The 23,434-nt window shown below is 41.1% G+C and overlaps 1 protein-coding gene across 12 annotated transcripts in view; it reads right to left on the bottom strand.

Moving 5' to 3' along the window:
• Window positions 1–23,434, bottom strand: part of RBFOX1 (RNA binding fox-1 homolog 1) — a 2,430,619-nt gene that overhangs the window by 1,282,233 nt on the left and 1,124,952 nt on the right. For all 12 annotated transcript variants that reach the window (XM_073362506.2, XM_073362502.2, XM_073362531.2 and 9 more), the window contains one exon: window positions 18,848–18,910. In XM_073362506.2, coding sequence (XP_073218607.2) covers window positions 18,848–18,910 — 63 coding nt within the window. The remainder of the gene's footprint in view (window positions 1–18,847; window positions 18,911–23,434) is intronic.

The raw sequence follows: 23,434 nt of genomic DNA on the forward strand, positions 1-23,434 counted from the left end.
ATTCTATTATTTCAATTATCTGGAAATCTCTCTCTCTCTTGTTCCCACCCTCCAGACATACTGGGCAAGCTGAGACATTAAAAAAAAAAAAAAAAGTGTCAAAGGAAACTCTAGAACTGAGGTAAGGAGATAATACTGCCACCACATATATATTTGGGAAGAATGGTCCTTTTTTGCTTTAAGACTGCCCTTTCCAATGGAGAACTTTTCACTCAGTATAGCTTGGGAAAGTGAAGGAATTTCAGTTACAACTGGACAAAATTTATATCAATGTTATTTTAGTCTATGCACATTGGAGTCTCTGATTTAATCTGAAACAGCCTGGTGGACATATCCAATACACTTTAATTTGTTAAGATAGGATTTGTGGTTATTGTGCTTTCATTTAAGTTTCTGTTAGGTAATTATATAAAGAAAAAAATGAAAGCATGTCAGGAAAATTTCTTCAACTAATTGTAAACACCATTAATGCTTCCTTTTTAAGGCCTCTCTCATCAGCCTGGACCAGTATCAAGCCCTCACCATTATCTTTTCTATTGTCCCTCAGGTCGGTGATGCCACTTAGTATGAAACAGATAAGAGGAGAATAAAGTTGGCAGTTGCAGTTGTTAATATCAAGGAAACCGCAGAAATATGCAATTTTAACAGAAAATCCCAGTTTAAGTTGATTTACACTGCAGTGGGGGAGTTGGCGGGGGGGAAGGAACGAAAGACACCCACACCATAATTATATAAAACTTACCCTTGTATGTCAATGTTTAACTTTATTTTGTATTATTTATAATAATTGTTACTACTATAAGATGTTCTCAAAATTTTATTCTCTCATTGAGTCCTAAAAGGTCAAAATGAATTTCTATCAGGATCAATGCAGATAAGAAAGTATGTTTTATTTACATTCCCCTGATTCACACACAGTTTAATTTTTATATATTATTTTTGCTTTGAAATCCAAAACCATTTTGGTGACATGAAATAACAGAGTCCACAGTAACTTTGGCTGTTTTCCCACCCAGCATATTTATTTATTAAGAGGAACTGCAAAATAATAAAAAATGTCTCACTGATGGAGTCATTGACATGATTAGTCAAGTGTCACTTAAGGAGATATTTGAATATCAAGTGATTGTGCATGTATGAGATTTGCTGAATATTTAGTGAAGGAGCCATGCAGATATGAACACTGTGATGGGATTGTAAGATATTCATAGGTTTCAGAGGAACAGCCGTGTTAGTCTGTATTCGCAAAAAGAAAAGGAGTACTTGTGGCACCTTAGAGACTAACCAATTTATTTGAGCATGAGCTTTCGTGAGCTACAGCTCACTTCATCAGATGTTTACCGTGGAAACTGCAGCAGACTTTATATACACACAGAAATCATGAAACAATACCTCCTCCCACCCCACTGTCCTGTCCTGCAGTGCAGTGCAGTGCAGTGCAGGACAGTGGGGTGGGAGGAGGTATTGTTTCATGATTTCTGTGTGTATATAAAGTCTGCTGCAGTTTCCACGGTAAACATCTGATGAAGTGAGCTGTAGCTCACGAAAGCTCATGCTCAAATAAATTGGTTAGTCTCTAAGGTGCCACAAGTACTCCTTTTCTTTTTAAGATATTCATAGAACTTCAGGACACAGCTGCTTTTCAAGTCAACAGGAACTCAGAAAGGTTTCTCTTTTTTCCCCAGATGCTAATACCGGCCTGATTGAATCTTGGAAACTTACAGTTCAATAACACAAACAAAATATGGATTTAACAAGAACAGGCAGTGCTTTAAAGTAGATTTTAAGATGCCAGCTTATGCTGTGAAAGGGGAAAAGATATTTCAATGTTCAGTATTGTAAAGAAAATGAGCATTTCACATTCATAGTCTGAAAACATCTAATTTGTTTTGCAGTTTAAATAAAAGTGCTCCAAACTTAACTTGAAACTTCCAGAGCTGTACATTTATTTTAAACAAAACATTTTTAGTAACGCATTCACATATGGTTTAATTTAAAAAAAAAATGAGTCTAAAATATGAGTAGCAAATTCAGTGCTGCAGAAATAGCTTTACAGTAAAAAGATATTGTGCTATTTCACAAACAAAAATGTTTGAAGCAATAAAAAATCATTTCCATCATAATTCAATACAAATATTTTCTAAACTTGTGAATATCACAAATGTTGAATTTCATCCTTAGATTTTCTTATTTTCTGCTTATCAATATAATTATCTTTACTTCCACAAATTATTTTCCACACAAATAGCTAAAAAAAAACCCTGAATTCATAAACAAATGTCTAAGATTAGGTAGCAAAGCTCAGATGAATAAGCAGTAGTCCTAAGGCACAAACATATTTAACATTTGGCTTATAAATTCTTTCTGAAACTAAAAATGTCCTGTCTCTCAAACAGAGAAATGGTATTTTAATCTAGCTGAAATGTATTTAGGATATCTTATCAAAAGGTACAGTATTTTAAATTTTGTTTTCTACCACAGCAGTTGCCAGTAACAATGCTAGTTACAATGTCCATAATCATCCTTAGTTTTCCCATGCTTACTGCTTTCTGAAACAAACCGTATATACTAGTTCATAAGCCGAATTTTTTTAGTAAAAAAGGGAAGCACCAGAGAAGGCGGTATGAACGGATATAGAGAGGGAGAGATGGGACACAGCCCCTCCCCCCAACAGAGGGAGCAAGGAGAGGCAGCACAGCCAGCAGAGCCAGAAGGGAAGAGCCCACCAGAGAAGGCTGTGGCCGTGCTCCCCGGCCCGCCGGAGCATACTGCAGCCATGCCACCCGGCCCAGCCCGCTGGAACACGCTGCAGCCATGCCACCTGGTCTGGCCCGCCAGAGCAGGCTGCGGCCATGCTGCGCAGACTGCCAGAGCAGCTCCAGCCAGGCCAGAGACATCCTCCCCTGGCCCTGCCCAGATAAGCTGGAAAGGGATGGGATTGGGAGAGTGTAGGGGTCCCAGAGTAGGAGTGCGGTTATGTGGGGGGGTGGTCACCGGGGTTACTCCCCTCGCCTCCAGCTTCTCCCCCCCAAAAAATTTCCCCACCAGTTGCTGTCCCAGCCCATCAGAGTAAGCAGCTGGCGCGCCGGGACACTTCATTTACTTAGGGTATGTCTACACTACGGAATAAGGTCGAATTTATAGAAGTCGGTTTTTTAGAAATCGGTTTTATATATTCGAGTGTGTGTGTCCCCACAGAAAATGCTCTAAGTAGACGTGGTATGGCATTGCTACACAGTAGCAGCAACCCCTTGCCTTGTGGCAGCAGACGGTACAGTACGACTGGTAGCCGTCATCGTCATGTCCGAGGTGCTCCTGGCCACGTCGGCTGGGAGTGCCTGGGCAGACATGGGCGCAGGGACTAAATTTGGAGTGTCTTGACCAGGTCATTCTCTTTAGTCCTGCAGTCAATCCTATTCAACCGTCTTATGGTGAGCGGGCAGGCGATACGGACTGCTAGCAGTGGTACTGTACCATCTTCTGCCAGGCAGGCAAGAGATGAGGATGGCTAGCAGTCGTAGTGTACCATCTTCTGCCGAGCAGCCATGAGATGTGGATGGCATGCAGTCCTTCTGCACCGTCTGCTGCCAGCCAAAGATGTAAAAGATAGATGGAGTGGGTCAAAACAAGAAATAGACAAGATTTGTTTTGTACTCATTTGCCTCCTCCCCTGTCTAGGGGACTCATTCCTCTAGGTCACACTGCAGTCACTCACAGAGAAGGTGCAGCGAGGTAAATCTAGCCATGTATCAATCAGAAGCCAGGCTAACCTCCTTGTTCCAATAGGAACAATAACTTAGGTGCACCATTTCTTATTGGAACCCTCCGTGAAGTCCTGCCTGAAATACTCCTTGATGTAAAGACACCCCCTTTGTTGATTTTAGCTCCCTGAAGCCAACCCTGTAAGCCGTGTCGTCAGTCGCCCCTCCCTCCGTCAGAGCAACGGCAGACAATAGTTCCGCGCCTTTTTTCTGTGCGGACGCCATACCAAGGCAAGCATGGAGGCCGCTCAGCTCACTTTGGCAATTAGGAGCACATTAAACACCACACGCATTATCCAGCAGTATATGCAGCACCCGAACCTGGCAAAGCGATACCGGGCGAGGAGGCGACGTCAGCGCGGTCACGTGAGTGATCAGGACATGGACACAGATTTCTCTGAAAGCATGGGCCCTGCCAATGCATGCATCATGGTGCTAATGGGGCAGGGTCATGCTGTGGAACGCCGATTCTGGGCTCGGGAAACAAGCACAGACTGGTGGGACCGCATAGTGTTGCAGGTCTGGGACGATTCCCAGTGGCTGCGAAACTTTCGCATGTGTAAGGGCACTTTCATGGAACTTTGTGACTTGCTTTCCCCTGCCCTGAGGCGCATGAATACCAAGATGAGAGCAGCCCTCACAGTTGAGAAGCTAGTGGCAATAGCCCTGTGGAAGCTTGCAACGCCAGACAGCTACCCGTCAGTTGGGAATCAATTTGGAGTGGGCAAATCTACTGTGGGGGCTGCTGTGATGCAAGTAGCCCACACAATCAAAGATCTTCTGATATCAAGGGTAGTGACCCTGGGAAATGTACAGGTCATAGTGGATGGCTTTGCTGCAATGGGATTCCCTAACTGTGGTGGGGCTAGAGACGGAACCCATATCCCTATCTTGGCACCGGAGCACCAAGCCGCCGAGTACATAAACTGCAAGGGGTACTTTTCGATAGTGCTGCAAGCTCTGGTGGATCACAAGGGACATTTCACCAACATCAAAGTGGGATGGCCGGGAAAGGTGCATGATGCTCGCATCTTCAGGAACTCTGGTCTGTTTCAAAAGCTGCAGGAAGGGACTTTCTTCCCAGACCAGAAAATAACTGTTGGGGATGTTGAAATGCCTATATGTATCCTTGGGGACCCAGCCTACCCCTTAATGCCATGGCTCATGAAGCCGTACACAGGCAGCCTGGACAGTAGTCAGGAGCTGTTCAACTACAGGCTGAGCAAGTGCAGAATGGTGGTAGAATGTGCATTTGGACGTTTAAAGGCGCGCTGGCGCAGTTTACTGACTCGCTTAGACCTCAGTGAAACCAATATTCCCACTGTTATTACTGCTTGCTGTGTGCTCCACAATATCTGTGAGAGTAAGGGGGAGACGTTTATGGCGGGGTGGGAGGTTGAGGCGGGGTCCATGCTGGTTACGTGCAGCCAGACAGCAGGGCAGTTAGAAGAGCACAGGAGGGCGCGGTACGCATCAGAGAAGCTTTGAAAACCAGTTTCATGACTGGCCAGGCTACGGTGTGAAAGTTCTGTTTGTTTCTCCTTGATGAAACCCCCCGCCCCTTGGTTCACTCTACTTCCCTGTAAGCTAACCACCCGCCCCTCCTCCCTTCAATCACCGCTTGCGGAGGCAATAAAGTCATTGTTGCTTCACATTCATGCATTCTTTATTCATTCATCACACAAATAGGGGGATGACTACCAAGGTAGCCCAGGAGGGGTGGTGGAGGAGGGAAGGAAAATGCCACACAGCACTTTAAGCACAGCACTTTAAAAGTTTACAACTTTAAAATTTATTGAATGACAGCCTTCTTTTTTTGGGGCAATCCTCTGTGGTGGAGTGGCTGGTTGGCCGGAGGCCCCCCCACCGCGTTCTTGGGCGTCTGGGTGTGGAGGCTATGGAACTTGGGGAGGAGGGTGGTTGGTTACAGAGGGGCTGCAGTGGCAGTCTGTGCTCCAGCTGCCTTTGCTGCAGCTCAACCATACACTGGAGCATACTGGTTTGATCTTCCAGCAGCCTCAGCATTGAATCCTGCCTCCTCTCATCATGCTGCCACCACATTTGAGCTTCAGCCCTGTCTTCAGCCCGCCACTTACTCTCTTCAGCCCGCCACTTACTCTCTTCAGCCCGCCACCTCTCCTCCCGGTCATTTTGTGCTTTCCTGCACTCTGACATTATTTGCCTCCATGCATTCGTCTGTGCTCTGTCAGTGTGGGAGGACAGCATGAGCTCGGAGAACATTTCATCGTGAGTGCGTTTTTTTTTTTTTCTAAGCTTCACTAGCCTCTGGGAAGGAGAAGATCCTGTGATCATTGAAACACATGCAGCTGGTGGAGAAAATAAAAGGGACAGCGGTATTTAAAAAGACACATTTTATAAAACAGTGGCTACACACTTTCAGGGTAAACCTTGCTGTTAACATTACATACATAGCACATTTCGTTACAAGGTCGCATTTTGCCTCCTCTCACCGCGTGACTACCCCCTCAACCTTCCCCCCTCCCTGTGGCTAACAGCGGGGAACATTTCTGTTTAGCCACAGGCAAACAGCCCAACAGGAATGGGCTCCTCTGAGTGTCCCCTGAAGAAAAGCACTCTATTTCAACCAGGTGACCATGAATGATATCTCACTCTCCTGAGGATAACATAGAGAGATAAAGAATGGATGTTGTTTGAATGCCAGCAAACATACACTGCAATGCTTTGTTCTACAATGATTCCCGAGTACGTGTTACTGGCCTGGAGTGGTAAAGTGCCCTACCATGAAGGACGCAATAAGGCTGCCCTCCCCAGAAACCTTTTGCAAAGGCTTTAGGACTACATCTAGGAGAACCGCAAATGCCAGGGCAAAGTAATCCTTTCACATGCTTGCTTTTAAACCATATATAGTATTTTAAAAGGTACACTCACCAGAGGTCCCTTCTCCGCCTGCTGGGTCCAGGAGACAGCCTTGGGTGGGTCCGGGGGGTACTGGCTCCAGGTCTAGGGTGAGAAACAGTTCCTGGCTGTCGGGAAAACCGGTTTCTCCGCTTGCTTGCTGTGAGCTATCTACAACCTCCTCCTCCTCATCATCTTCTTCGTCCCCAAAACCTGCTTCCATATTGCCTCCATCTCCATTGAAGGAGTCAAACAACACGGCTGAGGTAGTGGTGGCTGAACCCCCTAAAATGGCATGCAGCTCATCATAGAAGCGGCATGTTTGGTGCTCTGACCCAGAGCGGCTGTTCGCCTCTCTGGTTTTCTGGTAGGCTTGCCTCAGCTCCTTCAGTTTCACGCGGCACTGCTTCGGGTCCCTGCTATGGCCTCTGTCCTTCATGCCCTGGGAGATTTTCACAAAGGTTTTGGCATTTCGAAAACTGGAACGGAGTTCTGATAGCACGGATTCCTCTCCCCAAACAGCGATCAGATCCCGTACCTCCCGTTCGGTCCATGCTGGAGCTCTTTTGCGATTCTGGGACTCCATCATGGTCACCTGTGCTGATGAGCTCTGCATGGTCACCTGCAGCTTTCCACGCTGGCCAAACAGGAAATGAGATTCAAAAGTTCGCGGTTCTTTTCCTGTCTACCTGGCCAGTGCATCTGAGTTGAGAGTGCTGTCCAGAGCGGTCATAATGGAGCACTCTGGGATAGCTCCCAGAGGCCAATACCATCGAATTGTGTCCACAGTACCCCAAATTCGAGCCGGCAACGTCGATTTAAGCGCTAATCCACTTGTCGGGGTGGAGTAAGGAAATCGATTTTAAGAGCCCTTTAAGTCAAAATAAAGGGCTTTATTGTGTGGACGGGTGCAGGTTTACATCGATTTAACGCTGCTAAATTCGACCTAAAGTCCTAGTGTAGACCAGGGCTTAGGTTTACCTCCGTCCCTGCAGACTCTCAAGGTAAACAAACCATCTCGACCTGCCAGCACTTATTCTGATGGCCCGGGAGCCAAAGTTTGCTGACCCCTGAATTATAGGGTCGGTTTATGAATGGGTCATAAAAATTTTCCATTTTTACTTCTCCATCTTGGGGGGAGGGGTTTACTTATAAACAAACCGGCTTATGATCGAGTACATACGGTACATCTTTTAGACTCATATTTTCCATGCTTGGTTTCTGCCAGAGGCTGGTAGTTTTTATTTTCTTTTAATACACAAGATTGAACCCTTTAAAGCTGTTTTTGAATTATGGGAGTATGGGGAAAAATACACTTTCCCCATTGTTAGTTCTAACTACACTTCAATTTCCAAGCAAAAATGATTGGAGTTTGAAAACAGAAACTCAGTACAGACAAACCCTACACAAGGATTATTGTACATACTTGCCTAGGCTTAGGGAAAAATTAAAATAAAGAGATTGGAAAAAAATCAATTGTTTTGGGATCACCTGCTAGGATTTTATCAGAGCTTAGTCAAGGCCCTAGTGTCTCTTTGTACTGTAAGGTCCCAATCCTGCAAATATACATGCACAAAACTTTACTACTGTGAGTAACCCACTGATTGTTATTGGGGTAGTCATGTAGCAAAATAAAGCATGACTAAGGAACACATTCTGCAGACACTGAAGCACATCGTAGTTTTTACTCACATCAGACATCATACTGAAGATGATAGAACTACTCACATGAGTAAGTTATTCATATGTTTTAGCTGTGTCAGTCCTACACTACATGTTTTTCTCTGAAAACAATTATAGACATTGGGATAATTTTCATGAAAGAATCTAAGACTGAGATTTTTCAAAGGTGTTTAGCAGATGTGTCCACCCACTTCACACTGATTTTAGGAAATTATGAGACTAAATTTCCGAGCCTAAATTTCCAACTGAAATACACACAGAAGAAAATTTCAAAAACTGCATTAACATCAAAGACAGAAGAAAATTCTGGAGATTTAAAAATCTCTCACGAATCTTACACTTTTGAGGTCATCTATTTTTTAATTTAAGCTGCTTCTGTAAAATTCTCCAAATTCTCACTCTACATTAAAAGTAATTTTTTCTAGCTTTCTCCATTGACACAAAGATCACCATGTAAACCAATGTACTAGTACTCTGTTTAAACCAGCCTTTTACAAAATGGCCTCCTGCCAAACAGCAGCAGAAAAGGGGAAAAAGAGATCAGATGAACACTTGTAAAAAGTTGCACCTTAGAGCAATTTGACTTTCTTAGGTAAAAACTTAAGTCAGAGCACCATCCTGTATCCTGTGCTTAGGGGCCATTTTGGATGGAGTTCAGGCTCATTATGGAGAACACATCCTTTGATTCCAAGGGGAAAGGTGAAAACTGCTCACTTAGAAATCAACCTCCTGCTGGATGGAATTACTAGGATGATAGCCCCAAAAGAGGCTGTTCACACCCATGCCTCCATGAGGCTTAAATGGTCATTAATAAAGAGAATAGTAATCAGTGGCTGAAAGGGGGTAAGAAAATACCTAGGGGCTGTAGCCAGATCCTATAATGAATGCTAGTTGGTATTCAACTAATGAGAGGAGTGTCCCAAGGTTCTTGTTCCTGATCAGACACAACAGAGTCAAAATTGAGAAGTTTAATATCTTGTATGGCAAGGGCACCTGCACAGAGAGCAAAACACAACTGCAACCACCTTTATTAAAACAATTAATAGAGACAAGAAAACTCCAAACCACACAAACAAATAGTAATAATAGAGTGTTGGAGAAATCTTAAAGGTTTTATTCCTTGCATAGCATATGCTCATAGACTTATATACTCACACCCCTTTCTTGGAGATATGGTGGTAAGAGACAAAGCGGCAAAGGATCACCACTGTCTATGGTAAGTGAAATGGGTCCGATGGTCCAGATCCCCAATGCCTGATTATAACACTAAAATATTGAAGGGAGGAGGGGTAGCTAGCTTTTTCATTTGGGTTCTTGCTTATATAGGACCTGGGACTCACCATGAATATTCATACAAACACCCAGCCTCCTCCGTCCATATCCAACTTCCTCACCCTCATAATACTGGGATGCCTTTCCCTGATAGGCTAGCGTATTAATCCCTATTGACTCATTATCATATTGCTAAAGCAAATTTGTGGTTAGACATCTACCAGCAATCCTATCCTAAAATATCCAAGCTTAGTATCAGTTCAGTATTCCTGTGGTTGCCTAGTCTCATTTTATGCCAACTTTTCTCTCATGCAGGTTTTTCCAAGTTCCCCAAAATCTAGGATGACCGTTGGGTCACTTCATCTGTGCTAAAGATCATAGGCTATGTTTCACTTACGCTAACTTGCTTACGCCAATGCTTTACAGGATGCAGGCCTGGAGGTTCCATGTGTTACTGCTAAGTAAAAACAGGCTCAGCTGGTCTTAAGGGCTACAGGGCTCATCTAACATCCACTTAGGACAAAGGACTGCAAAAGAGAAACCATTAATTGCTATTGAGTGATATAGCAATTACAAACAAATATAGACCATTTAAAACAATATTTCTCACATGTATATCATCTAAAATTTGAAATAATTCAATCAATATCAATTATATTTATATAGTCTCCGTATCTATCAGGGCACTTAGTAATAAGTGATTATACACATACATACCCCTCAAATTTATAAAGCACTGCTATATTTCATCAAACTGTATATGAGATTAAATAGAAAGTTTCTTGACATTTCTGTAGAGTAAATGATTCAACAATTTGCTCATAAAAAATAAATAAACTTCCTTAAGAGGTTTATTGTTGGTCTATTTTGACCTCTGTAGTACAAAATAAACTCCAAGTGAAGCTGTATCAGTAATAATATCAATCAAGTTATGCAAATGAAGGTTTTATATAATGGTTTAATAGCCAATATCTGACAGGAAAGAGTGCATCTTTTTATTAGTCATTAAAATAAATGCATACTACGTTACTTGAATCAGACTGGTTGCTTATAAGTCAATTTTCTCCCAAGTGCACTCCTTGAATATTATTTTCTTGATAGCATCAATAATTAGAGATTTGATCAGTCTTCTATAAAACTTGCTTCATTTAAGGAGCAGAATTTAAAGTATCCAACATTATCAGTGGGCAAGAATAAACTAAATTTCAAACAAACACAACCTGCACCTTGAGAATCTCTCCCTTAAAACAAGCTAATCCTATGAAACTGACTATTAATCATATCTTTATTTAGGTTTAATTTATATTTAAGCAATTATTTTTCTTGGTGCTTCTCATCCTCACTGTTACACAGAATTTGTAACAACTGTCTCTTCTGCAGGAATCTGTGGTTTCTTTACAGCTGCCTGTTATATCACTGGTGGCAAGGCTGTTAAGACAGTTTGTCTCAAAATGTACAGGATCCTCACACAAAGCAGATTTTACTGCCTGGAATCTAAAATTCAGGGGACCAGAAAATATAAAAGTTTGACAGCAAGCTCTCTTGATAAGACTCCCCTATCAGGGGTCAGGAGGAATAGTTTGGTTTTGATACCTGAGTGGCTGAGCAGTTGACCTACATGCCACATCCTGACCCACAGCACTTGTAAAAAAGATAGTAAAAAATCTTTAACCTGGTATAGTGAAGCAGCTTGCATTAGAGCATGTGGACTGTGCAGATCTAAAATCAGTAGTACACAGCAATTTGATCAGAGCATGATTTGGAGAGAATGTCAAACCAATCCTTTCCTAGTATAGCCAATCTATTTTATTTTTATTTCACTGGGTCATTTAGCCATGTGAGACACCACTTGTGATATGGTGAAAATCAAAAGTTTCTCTCACACTGACTTTTCTTCTTCTGCAGATGTGCTCGTAAAGCTTTGTTCCTCAGGGGCCTGGCAAAGCAAGTATCATCTTAACAGGGAAGGAGAAGAAAAGCAGGAGAAGAAAAGGCTCCTTGATTCTAGGTACCCAGACCAAAGAGGATATGTCCAAGGTTGAAATACAGTATATGCTAATAGGAGCCAACTAACATGCTGGTCTCAGATCTCCTTCATCTAACAAGCATTTGGCCAACTGCTCCTTGAGAGTGCAGTTAAAACATGTTAGCATACCATCTGTTAAGGGATGGTACAGTGATCTTTGTGTCCTGCTTTATACTCAGGGAAGAACAGGACTCTTTAATCAATCTCATTGAAATTGCCTTTTATGATTATGTCATGACTCAGGTAGGTCATGGCCACAGACATCCCTTTATTAATGCATTAGCAGATGTAAATGCTTGTTGATTCTGTAAAGGATACAGGTTTATGTAGTTAGTGAAAATATCCAGAATCATGAAAACAGAATGGCTGTCACTAGGAGTAAGAGGTAGCTTACATAGCTGCTGGTGGACTTCTGAAAAGGTTGGGAGTCAATAGTTTTGAGATGTGCAAGTGATCCAGAACACAGACTGAAGTAAATTTAACCCACTGGCATCACAAGTTCTCTCAGCAAGAGAGAACCTCACTTATTGTTTCACATGTTTTGTATTAACTTTGAGCCAGTTAGGGTGTTATATAGATTGTATGAAATGAAACATTCTGTATCTCATATTAATATAAATTGATATTTCCTAACTGTTTTCCATCCAACCATCTCTGAATGTGTGTTTGCAAACTGTCATCCCATTTAACTTTTTACCTCCACTGTCCCACATGCTTCATAAGCATAAAGTAAAGTCAATTATATAAATTATGGCATATCTTATGGGACTGCTATAAATTTCCAAAGGGCATTGTGCTTACTGATTGCTTGTAGGATGTGCAGGAAATCCACAATGTGCATAGAACACAGGCCTGAATACACACTGACCTGTTCCAAATTGTTATTAATTAAGGCAAACAAAACATTTAAATTAATTGGATTTCTACGTCCATCATGAATAATGGTAGCGGGTCCTACTAGTTTTAGAGTAAGACATTTACTTTCATAAACTATTAGTAAAAGTTATACAGTGCCTGAAAAACAATACTGTATCTTTGCTAAGGGAAACATTCACCCCTACGCCAAGTCAAGACCCGTTAAAGATGAGAAGAGATCAGCTTGAGGACAATTAAGCTTCAGTTAGCTTTGAGCTCTGCTGCTAGTACTTTACTGATGACATTTAATGTTCAATGTGTTACCAGCCAGCAGTGTGTGTGAAATTCTATATTGGTTTTCATTTGTTAACAGCCAAAATAAATAATAATAATTATTATTTTGTTTAAACAGAGAAACATGAGAGAAAGTTTGGCCTTGTCGCTAAAGCAATGGCTTTGGACTCCAAAGATGTGGATTCAATTCCCAGCTCTGTCACACATTCCCTCTGTGACACTGGTCAAACCATTTAATTTCTTCGGTACTTAGGAGAGTAGATCTCACTGAAACTCAGTGGGACTTAGATTAATACATGCCTAGGCTAACCTCTAGAAATTAGACTTAAGCGCTCAGCATTGCAATGCCTAACTGATTTAGAAGCTTAACTCATTTCTAAAGGGATTTAGACACTTAGACATCTAAATTCCATTGACTGTCAATGGGCTTTAGACTCCCAAATGCCTTAATCCTTTTTGAAAATGAGATTTAGGTTTCTAAATCAATTAGGCACATGTAGGCTCAATCACATTATTCTCTATAAAGGGCAACGGGTGGCTACAGTAACAGGGGATGCTCAGAGAGATAAGAAACTACTAGGAATGAGCAGGCTCCAGCCAAGACTCTTGGGACAGAGACTCCAGCCAGGTATGGCCTGTGAGTGGCTTCCTGAAGCACAAAAGGTCCCAGGCAGCAAAGCCTGGGAGAAGGGTGATCAGAGACTACAGCAGAGACTCTTGGTATATGGAACTGAGGCTACAGGCAGTAAAGGTCTGGGAGTGACCCAACAAGAAGGTAAAACAAATGGATTTTGTTTTGGAAATTTAAATTTTACTCTTGCATTTATTTTATCCAAATAAACCCAGATCTCAAGAAAGCCTGTTATGAATCGGGGGGAAAAGGGGATGTGTGGAGTTTAAGAAGCTCCTTGAGGGGAGAACTGAGGAAGGTTGCCTGTAGCATGACCTCCAGCTACAAGGAGCACTCAGGAGGCAAATGAACTGAATCAACTTACTTTGCTTTTAGTTCAATGATAGACCATCAATTTGAGGATGAGCTCTACAACAGATTTACATATGGGTCCTGAGATGACTTAGGAGTCTGATCCTGGAACCAGAGATCTGCCCCCAGTAGGTACAGACAGTTCCTGGCGGATCAGCTGCCTGCTGGGAGAAAGTTCGTCCTTTCTCTCTCTCTTTCCAGCTTTGAAGGCAATACGCTTCTCCTCGAAGCTGGCCACAGCCTGATGGAGGATGTGGTGCTACTGACATCGGTTGGTGGCTTGCTCCTCCCAGGTTGTGATGTCCACATCAGTTATCTTGAAATATGCTTTCAGTGTGACTTTGTAGTGTTTCCTCTGACCACCACGGGATCTCTGATCATGGGTTAGCCGAGAGTAAAAGGCTTGTTTTGGGAGGTGAGAGTCTGGCATCTGCAATATCCAGCCCAGCAGAGTTGGTGTGTGAGCATCATTGCTTCAATGCTGGTGACACTGGCTTCACCAAGGATGTTGGCATTAGAGTGGTGATCTTCGCACTTGGTGCTAAGGATATTCCGTAGGCATCATTGGTGGTACCTCTCCAGAATCTTGAGGTGCTGTCTCTAGGTCACCCAGGTTTTGCATCCATAAAGGAGTGTCAGAATAACAATTGTCTTATAGACCTGGATCTTGGTGTCCTTCTGTAGGTCACAGAAGGACCTACGGAAGGACACCAAAACAGTTGAGCACTTCTGCTACCTCAGGAGCCAGCTTTCTCAAAATGCAAAAATTGACAATGAGATCCAGCACAGGATCCAGTGCACAAGTGCTTCCTTTGGGAAACTGCTCCGACACATTTTGATGGATTTTATATTATATACCTTAATATAGTGGGGATCAGAAATGCACATGCAGGGATACGTGCTCTCTAGTACATAAAAAATGTCTACACAAAGTACTGTAAATTTGATAACACACCAATAAAGCCATTTACTGCAATATGGTTGGCAAAACCATGTACCACAGCACAATGCATTCTGGAGATGCAGAAAACCTGATAAAGGGAAGCACATTGGTCTTATCTCTTTGAAAACATCTCTAATCATTTTATAGACAGGGAATATAATTTTAGTGTTGTGTTTCAATGCTGTAAAAACCTAGAAAAGTAACTAGACAGACTCCCTCATCCCCCTAGTTTCTATAGTATTTACTGGAATGATAACAGAGATTTGTTCCACAGAGCCTTTGTTGAAATTTCTTTCTTAAGTTTATGTCACTTGCATAAGAATAATTGGCTTTAGGTGAGTGAAGGGTATAGGGGCAAAATTTTACCCTTCCAACCTGAAATCAAGATGATGCAGTAGCAGCAGCATATAATCCCTCCCTGCCTATTGATATTCCCACATTGAGAGTTGTGAGAGTAGTAATTGCTCTTCCCCTTCATTTACATGAAGGATTACAGTCATTGTACATTGCACAACTCACCTTCTCTAATGAGTGACCTATGAGGATCCAGTCAATAGAGCCCTCAGCTGCTTGTGCATATTGAGCATATAAACATCCCGGCATGTCTTAACTGTCCCTGAGTTCCCTAGAAAGTGTTAATGGGGATCTTAAATTGATGTGGAGGAACTTTTGTGGACTTCCAACACTTGAGCGAATTTCAGCTTAAGACAAAGAGAAGAGAAAGGATGTTCTTGGAGTTAAAGCACTGGACTGCAACTCTATATCCAGCCCAGCTACAGACTTCCTCTGTGACCTTGGGCAAGTCACTATAAATTTGTCTATGCTTTAGTTTCCTCTTTTGTAAAATAGAGATAATAGTACTTCCTTTGTCTGTCTAGTTTGTCATCTCTTTGGAACTGTCTCTTACCATCCTTGGTAGCACCATGTTCAATGGGATCCATGTTTTTTCTGGAAACTCTAGGTACTATTGTAATACTAACAGAAGTCCCAGAAGCTAGATATTACCATATGTTATCACCTACATTAATCTGCTGTGTGACTGCATTGCAGAATTAGGACTTAAAAACAGGGATTTTACTACATTTGAACTCTGTAATTTATATTTGTCTGTAAAATTGAAGTAGACAAAAATACTTCATAATAACTACCCATAGAAAATATTAAGTTAAAATGAATAAATTGCTTCAAAAATATGCAACACAAGCTCTACTGGTAGCATTATGCCCATTCTTTTGATCCTTCAAGCAAAAATTAATGTCATTACAGACAACTCTATTCTTGTGAGTAACTCTGAGCTTCATTCGTATTGATAGTTTAAGATCCTATTCTAAATAATGGAACAGGACAAACCATTTTATAATCAGTAATGTACTACATGTGTATACCATGTCACGGGTGAATAGGGCATAACGCCCAGCCATATGGTGTATTTAGGAGCCAACTCATCTACATAGTCTGTTACCAGGCAACATGCTGGACTTTGGTCTCAGCTCAATAAAAAAAAAAAAGACCCCTTAGCCCAAGTAATTGATTGATATTCATTGTGCTGGTGAGATTATGCTCACAAGGGAAAATAATACCATTCTGATCACAGAGATCTGGCTTCATTAAACATTCCCAAAATTCCAACTGAGTTTTCTTTATTCTTTATTGTTGTACACTATAAATCTCTGTTAGCACGTTGAAGGGGGATTAGTATTTTTTTCTAAAACTGCATTTGTAAATATTGACATATTATATCCATGGACAAATTAATGTCAGCTTCCTCACAACATTCCGCTAATTATCTCTGGGACCACTGTCTCCCATAGGTTAGAAACTTCAGCCTCCTTCTTGCATTTGTACGAGAATTTTTCTAGCAGAAACTGTCAATAGTGTCAAATCCAGCTCAGAGCTGTTGGACTGTTGTGTGATAGAAACAACTGTTCATGACAGACAAAAAGCTAAAAGCAACAAGCACATTTAGAACAACTAAATTGATTCAAACCTGGCCTCAAGATGAGCAGCCGTTGCTTCATCCACTAAGTCATTCAGGTTTCCTGAAATATTGAAATACGACTTCAAAGACATTATGGGGAAGATTTTCCATGTGGTGCACAAGGGAATTAGGAATGAAATGCCTTTTATTACTAAAAAGGGCTGTATGCCTAATCCCCTGAATGACATAAAATTTAGTAGAGCCACTCAGCTACCAATACTGATATATCTGAAACCTAAAGAAGAATTTGGTCTGTTCTCCTTTCAGTGCACAAGTGTAACTCCTCTTTACTTAAGGGGAACTACACACACCAATTGAGGGCAAAACTGCTTACTTGTTTTCTGTTAATTCAGCTCAATTTAGAATGTGTTCCCCAGAACCATATGCAGTGTATCCTTGACCAGCGGTCTGGAAGAAAAGGGCTTCTTCCCCGCCATAAGGGCTTACTCTGCAATTGGAGAAGAAGAGGAGGGAGGAAGGAAGGATAGGGTTTACCTGGAGAGAGCAAGGTGGAACTGGAAGCAGCTGGACCTGGGGAGATGGGGAAGGCACTGATCTTCCAGGTGACGGGAGGCACGTGGTACTTATACCATAGGCAGTTCTGGAAAAGTCCTCTCTCACTAGGATTGCGCTAGCAATACCCAGTTCTCCACACAGGGAATCAAAATAGAACCAAGTTTCTTCATGATCCACTGTGAGCATTATGCTAGCCACTTTTTTTCCTTGGGAGCTGGCAAGGGATTTTTCCCTCACCACCAGACTAATCAAGGTGGGGTAGGTTTTTTTGCCTCCCCCACAGTGAGGTGGGCAGACAGATTAGGTTAACATGTCACAATTTAGTAACTAAAAATTGTGGCAGATGTCTATCCAACAGAGATATTCATTATGGAAAGAATACAGTGATTAGACAAGAAAGACTGGAAGAGGATTCAGAGGTAAACATCCCTTAGGGAAGCTGGGGGCAGGGGGGCACAGGACTTCTAACAATAGGGAGCCAACACCCCACTCCTTTTCAGTGCCCCTTATACAAGGGGAGGGCAACGCAGCAGGGTCCCAGCAACGGGCTGACTGGGACCAGGGTGGGAAGGGAGATGTCTGACAGGAGCCCTGCTGCTGGAAATGCCTGAGGACACAGTGACCTGCATTATGCAACCTAATAAAATCACATCCGTTGCCTCCTGCCTTTCTTCCAGACAGTGGCTCTTGCAGCCTTCAATATGGAGCTGCTTCTGCAGCATCTTAATAACATTTAACATTCATTACACATGACGAAGACACCAAGTTGTGGGATTATTTTTTAAGTAGGAGATGATGCACTAAAATAATTGCAAAAAAGAAAAGAGATATCACATTATAAAAGAAATCAAAAGATCTACCTTGACTCATTTCCTAAAATTACTTTTTCTATTACATATTAGTATTTATTATTTACTAGTGAGGTATAATAAATTCCTTTCTCGTAAAACAAATCCTCAGCAGACATGGTTCACTAAGCACAGTTAGCATCTATGTTCAAGATAAAACAAGATATTTCAAGTGAAAAAAAGAATCCTAAACATTAAAATAATCAATGATTTAGAAGAGAGAATCACCATGCTTGTGCCGAATTATTACAGTTAATTTTTAGGTCAGGAAAAAGTAAAAAATAATGAACACCAGAACACTTTTATATATGCCCTAAAAGCCAGGGGGGCTTAATTCCTCATATTTGCATTATATGAACACCTGTACAACAAAAGTAAAAAGGAATTGGTCCTAGATGTCTTAAGGGGAAAAAGTGGCTGAACTGAATAATGTATACACAAAAGCATTTCTTTATGCTTTTGAAGTATCATCCAAAGGTAGAAAAAATAAGACACAGTGACATAACCTTAATGTGTGAAATGAAAATAAAAGAGAGAATATATATTGTTTTAACCTGTGGCCAGGCACGGGAAAAATAATTGATTAAATAAGTCAGTTGCACATGATTCCACTATTTGTTATGGATTGCACTCTACTCTATGCCTTGTACTTCTGTTCTGCATGTCTCAAGATGCACTATTAGCTAGAACAAAATGTGAAGACCAAAGCCTTTTCTGATTCTTTATGATTGCAGACCTGAAATCTCAATCCTGCTCTAGGGCCTAAACAATATAAGTACAGGGAGAAAAACAAAACAAACAGTGGTACTTACAGAAAGAAGGCTTCGCTCATGAAAACTGAAGGCACCACTTGCATAGGGCTTCTGTGTGATTTCCTAAGAGAAACAAAATATATTTATTGGGAAGAAGAAATTAGTTTGAGATTTTGTGTGTTTTTTTAACCCTCTCCCCTTTTTTACATTGTCTTTCAAAATAGCTCAATAATCTTAAGGACTGCACAACCACAAAATGGTTTCTTTGATCCAAAAATATTTTAAGAGAGTATATTTATTTTCCAGGAAAATGAGGGAGGGAGGAGAGTATAATTTAATGCACAAAGTACATTTTATATTACATTTATTTATTTCTCTCTGCTATTTGATAATGAAGTCGTATATGCAAAAAGGCTGTATAATCTTAAAACAATTTTAAAATTCACAATAAAAGAACAAAATCAATAACACATCATTTGAACTTTGGTACTTTTTCATGTGAGCAATAAGGAAAGGCAGTGTGTGCACTGTTGTGCTGTAACTGCTTCCTTTAGTGTACTGCAAAGCACAAGACAGAACTATGATTACGACCTAACAATGCCTGACAAGTGTTTTATTGTGATTATAAAAGGGATTTGGGTTAGGGGGAGCGGGGGGAATGGCAGACATGCTTTGAAACTTATTTAAAGCCTGCATTCTAAGTTAGCTTTACGATTTTATCTACTCTGTGTGGTTACTGTACATAATCACATAGCTATAACTCAAACATTGTGATAGTTCAATTTCCTGGTGTAATTTTATAACATATATATATTTTCTTCATGTAAACATTTTAAAATGACAATTAACTTTTTCTATACTTTTTCAGTTGTACAACTCAAGAATTTTTGTGAAAGAAAAATGAATATAAATAAAGAGAAGAACAAAGCTCTGGATCAGAGGACAACTGAAGCGTTCTTTGCTTATACATAGCTATACATTAAAATAGGGTGACAGTCTACCCCATGCCACCTTTTTATTGATGGGAATGTGGTGGCAGTTAATATTTTACTGAATCATTCATTGTATTCCAGCAGTTATAACATGCTCAGCCATGCTTTTCATGACAAAAGTGCGTCCCTATATATAGTTTTCATTTCCATATGCAATCTGTATTATGTGCTCTCTAAAATTAGTATTCTTATAAACACAAGCACTATATGCATTTTGAATCTATAGCAAATCTATATATCACACACATACTTTGTATGTGAAATCAAATGTAAAGATTGTTCATTCCCCAAACCATTCAAAATACCATAAGTGAATGCAGTGCATAGCTTCCCATAAACATTATTCCTTTCAGACAGAGTTTCCCTGTTTTTGTTTGTTTGTTTTTAAGATGAGAATTCTGTAATCCTTGTCTAGGGGTATCCTTCCATCCTATGTTCTTCCTCTTAACACTCTTGTAACCACACACCCGTGTTAAAATAGTTACATTATACTGATCGTAGCTAAACATACCTCACCATATGCTACCCACACCGTAGGGAAACAGAGAATTCCTCAAAAGTTTGCTGATCTAAAGCCAGTACACCATAAAAGATCCTCAGTCTTGTTTTCCAAGAGGACATGGAAGAGACATGGCATACTTGTAGGAAAGTATAAGAGCCACATGGAGGAGGCAGTGTTTCCATTGATCTCTACTAATTATGCTGCTCAAAACTGAAGTTCTCCCTGGCCATGGAGTTGGTCACAATGCAGAGAGAAGCACCCAAAGAGTCTGCAAGGACAGCTCTTCATCCACGGTGACATGGAAATTGCATACTATTTTGAAACAACAAGCATAGCTGATCTGCATAATACAATCTAGCTAGTGACCACCTCATGCAATTTTTCAAGGCTACCACAGAAAATTATCCAGGTGCTTTGGTAATATTGCATGAATAACCTATCATATATAATTACATTGTGCATTTCAAGATCTCAAATGAACAAAGATATAAATGTATACTTTGTAAACTATGCTTTATTTACCATTCAATTATTCAGTATAGTATGTAACCACAAGTAAACCACCTCTTAGTCACATAATTGCTCTGTTTAGTAGCATGAATTACATCAAGGAGCATGCTTTTATTTTGTGAACAAATCTATTTTCTAGCAGCATCTGGCTGCGAGTCTTTGCACAAAAAATTAATCAGCATGTATCATGAAGCCAGGTCACGTTATTTGTCTGTAGGGATATATCAAACCACACCCCCAAACTTATTAGGAACTTCTATGAAGATGAAAAGAGCAGTATTTGAGGAAACTCAAAATATACTGGCATTTGGTTTTGTGTTTTATTTTTCATTGCATCAGGAACCATATCAGGGGACAAAACAATAAGCAGAATGTCTTGATTTGCAATTCCCACCATTCAGGAACACAAGCATTATAATTATGGGAAACTGGATTGGACCCAGCATTGCAGTATCTGGGAGCACTGTACATGGCTTAAATAGTGGCAACCCACCCCCAACCAATTCCCATGTATAAGAAATTCATAATCTGCAACTTCTCCTCATAGCCCCCAGCCGTAACACCTTAAAAGGGAAAGCAGGGAGGACATTCAGCATAAACTACTAGATGATAGAAGAAACCAGCCAGCGCGTAAAGAAACGTTTGGTCAAATAGACAAGTTTTAAAGCATTTTTGCAATGGGGCAACTTCTGGGCTGTGGTGAATTTCTGAGGATGTCAAGAGGTAAGGACATACTACTGAGGCTGCCCTGGCCTCAACTCCCTTGGGGCAGTTGCCTTAGGCATTCCACACAAGCACAGATTGTACTGCAGCAAGAGTCCGTCTAGGTCATTTACAGCTTGGTACATAATCACCAGCACCTTGAAATTTCATGACCTTGCATTATTTTGGCAACTTAAGTGGTTCCCTTAGGAACTATAAAAAGGCCAGAGTAAACATAGAAATGAATACAAACACGAATACGAGAAGCACAAATACTAACATGGGCTCACACATCTGGTGCTTTGCATCTTCTCCTAAGCGCAGATATAAACGATTGAGTCTGGTTTTAATTTTAGTTCACTTCTAAAATGCAATTAGACAATGTTGTCTGTTGCTGTAAGTTAAAAGTCATACCCTTCAGAGAGCAGCCAAACACAGCAAGCAGTGAGCTTTCCCATCATTATACTCCTAACAATATTACTCCTATTTTGAGGCTTTTTGTTTGGTCTCAGTTTAATTTCCTGTCAGCCTTACAAGCAATTTCTAATGTTTGGGCTGTAGGATATGCTCTGATTAAAAATAATCTTCCCAATTACTGCCTGGCATGAGTCTACTGCCACATGCACTCTGCCACTGGCCTCTGAATTTCTGTCAGCAGTAATTGTGTCTGTAGCTCCTAACTGTAAATGAAAACCCAGGGGGCATATTTGGGTTCCAGTTTCCTGTGCCTACCCATATCTTTTAATTTTCATTGTCTGTCAAAAGGAGATGTTCATATGTACTAAAAGGAAATCCTTAGAACATCAGGGCAAAGGAAATAAGTGCAACAGGAACATGAAAAATTCTGTTCGAACACAGTGCAGATAACTGGATGCTTACAGAGTGCACTGGTGCATTTTATTATAGTTAGCAGATATAGAATGAAACATTGAGTCAAAATTCTAAGATACATTTTTTCATCATTAAAATTATACCATAAATTTAAAGTATCAACCCGGGTGACTGAAGCATGGAGACCAGACTTAGGGCTGCCCCACCCAGAGTAACCTGGGAGTGCAGCAAGTTACCACCCAGGGTCCATGAGGGGGCACTATTAAGAGACAAGCCACCACAGGAACTTGAACCATAGGGGCCATGACCCAAACTAAAGGGGCAATAGTAGGAAGTAGCCCAGGGCAGCGAACATTGACTCCCTACTGGGAGGTTCCATACTCAGGGGTGACTTACCCAGGGCCCTGGGCTGGGACCTAGTGTAGTGGGAGGGCTCTCCCTCTCCACCCTGTCACCTTAAAGACCGAAGCTCCTCAACCATAAAAGCAGGGGAAGGAAGCCAGGTGCTCCACCCACTAGGCCAACCAACCCTCCAATCCCCTCTCCCCATTACAGGGCAATTCTCAAAAGCAGAAAAATCTAGGAAAGAATGAATCAGTGAATAAAATTGGACTCAGGAGAACTGAGGAAAGCAGAAACCAAACATATAGGAAGTATTTTTTTTTTTAAAAAAAGAACCCTTCTGTAAAAGGGAAAGGGCAGTAGAGCAGCCAAGAATGTAGAGGGTTAATATCTTTCAGAAGCAATTTTCTGTGAAGCTTGAAGGATTGCACATTCAGTTGGGAAAAGTAAGCTTTTGTTTCAAATGTGAAATGGGGCCCAGTGCATACTGAGTTCTGGGCTTATGGTTTTTCTTTCATGCAGGTATTAACTGAAACATTCAATTTGTAAAGTCCATCAGTGAGTCCCAGCAGAATTGCTGCTACACCTGTCAGCACCACCACTTATCTCCAAAAGCAGTGGCTGTGATGATGGATTAGAGGACCTGGGAACAAACAGGAAGTAAATGAGCTGGATGTGGAGGAATAATAGGGGCTCCAATAGTAAAGGGAGAATAGGGTCCAAGAAAGACCCAGGCATCTAAGCAAGACCTTCTCTAAATGCATCTGA

This window comes from Lepidochelys kempii, chromosome 10, assembly GCF_965140285.1.
Source record: "Lepidochelys kempii isolate rLepKem1 chromosome 10, rLepKem1.hap1, whole genome shotgun sequence".
In the NCBI taxonomy this organism is placed as follows: domain Eukaryota; kingdom Metazoa; phylum Chordata; order Testudines; family Cheloniidae; genus Lepidochelys; species Lepidochelys kempii.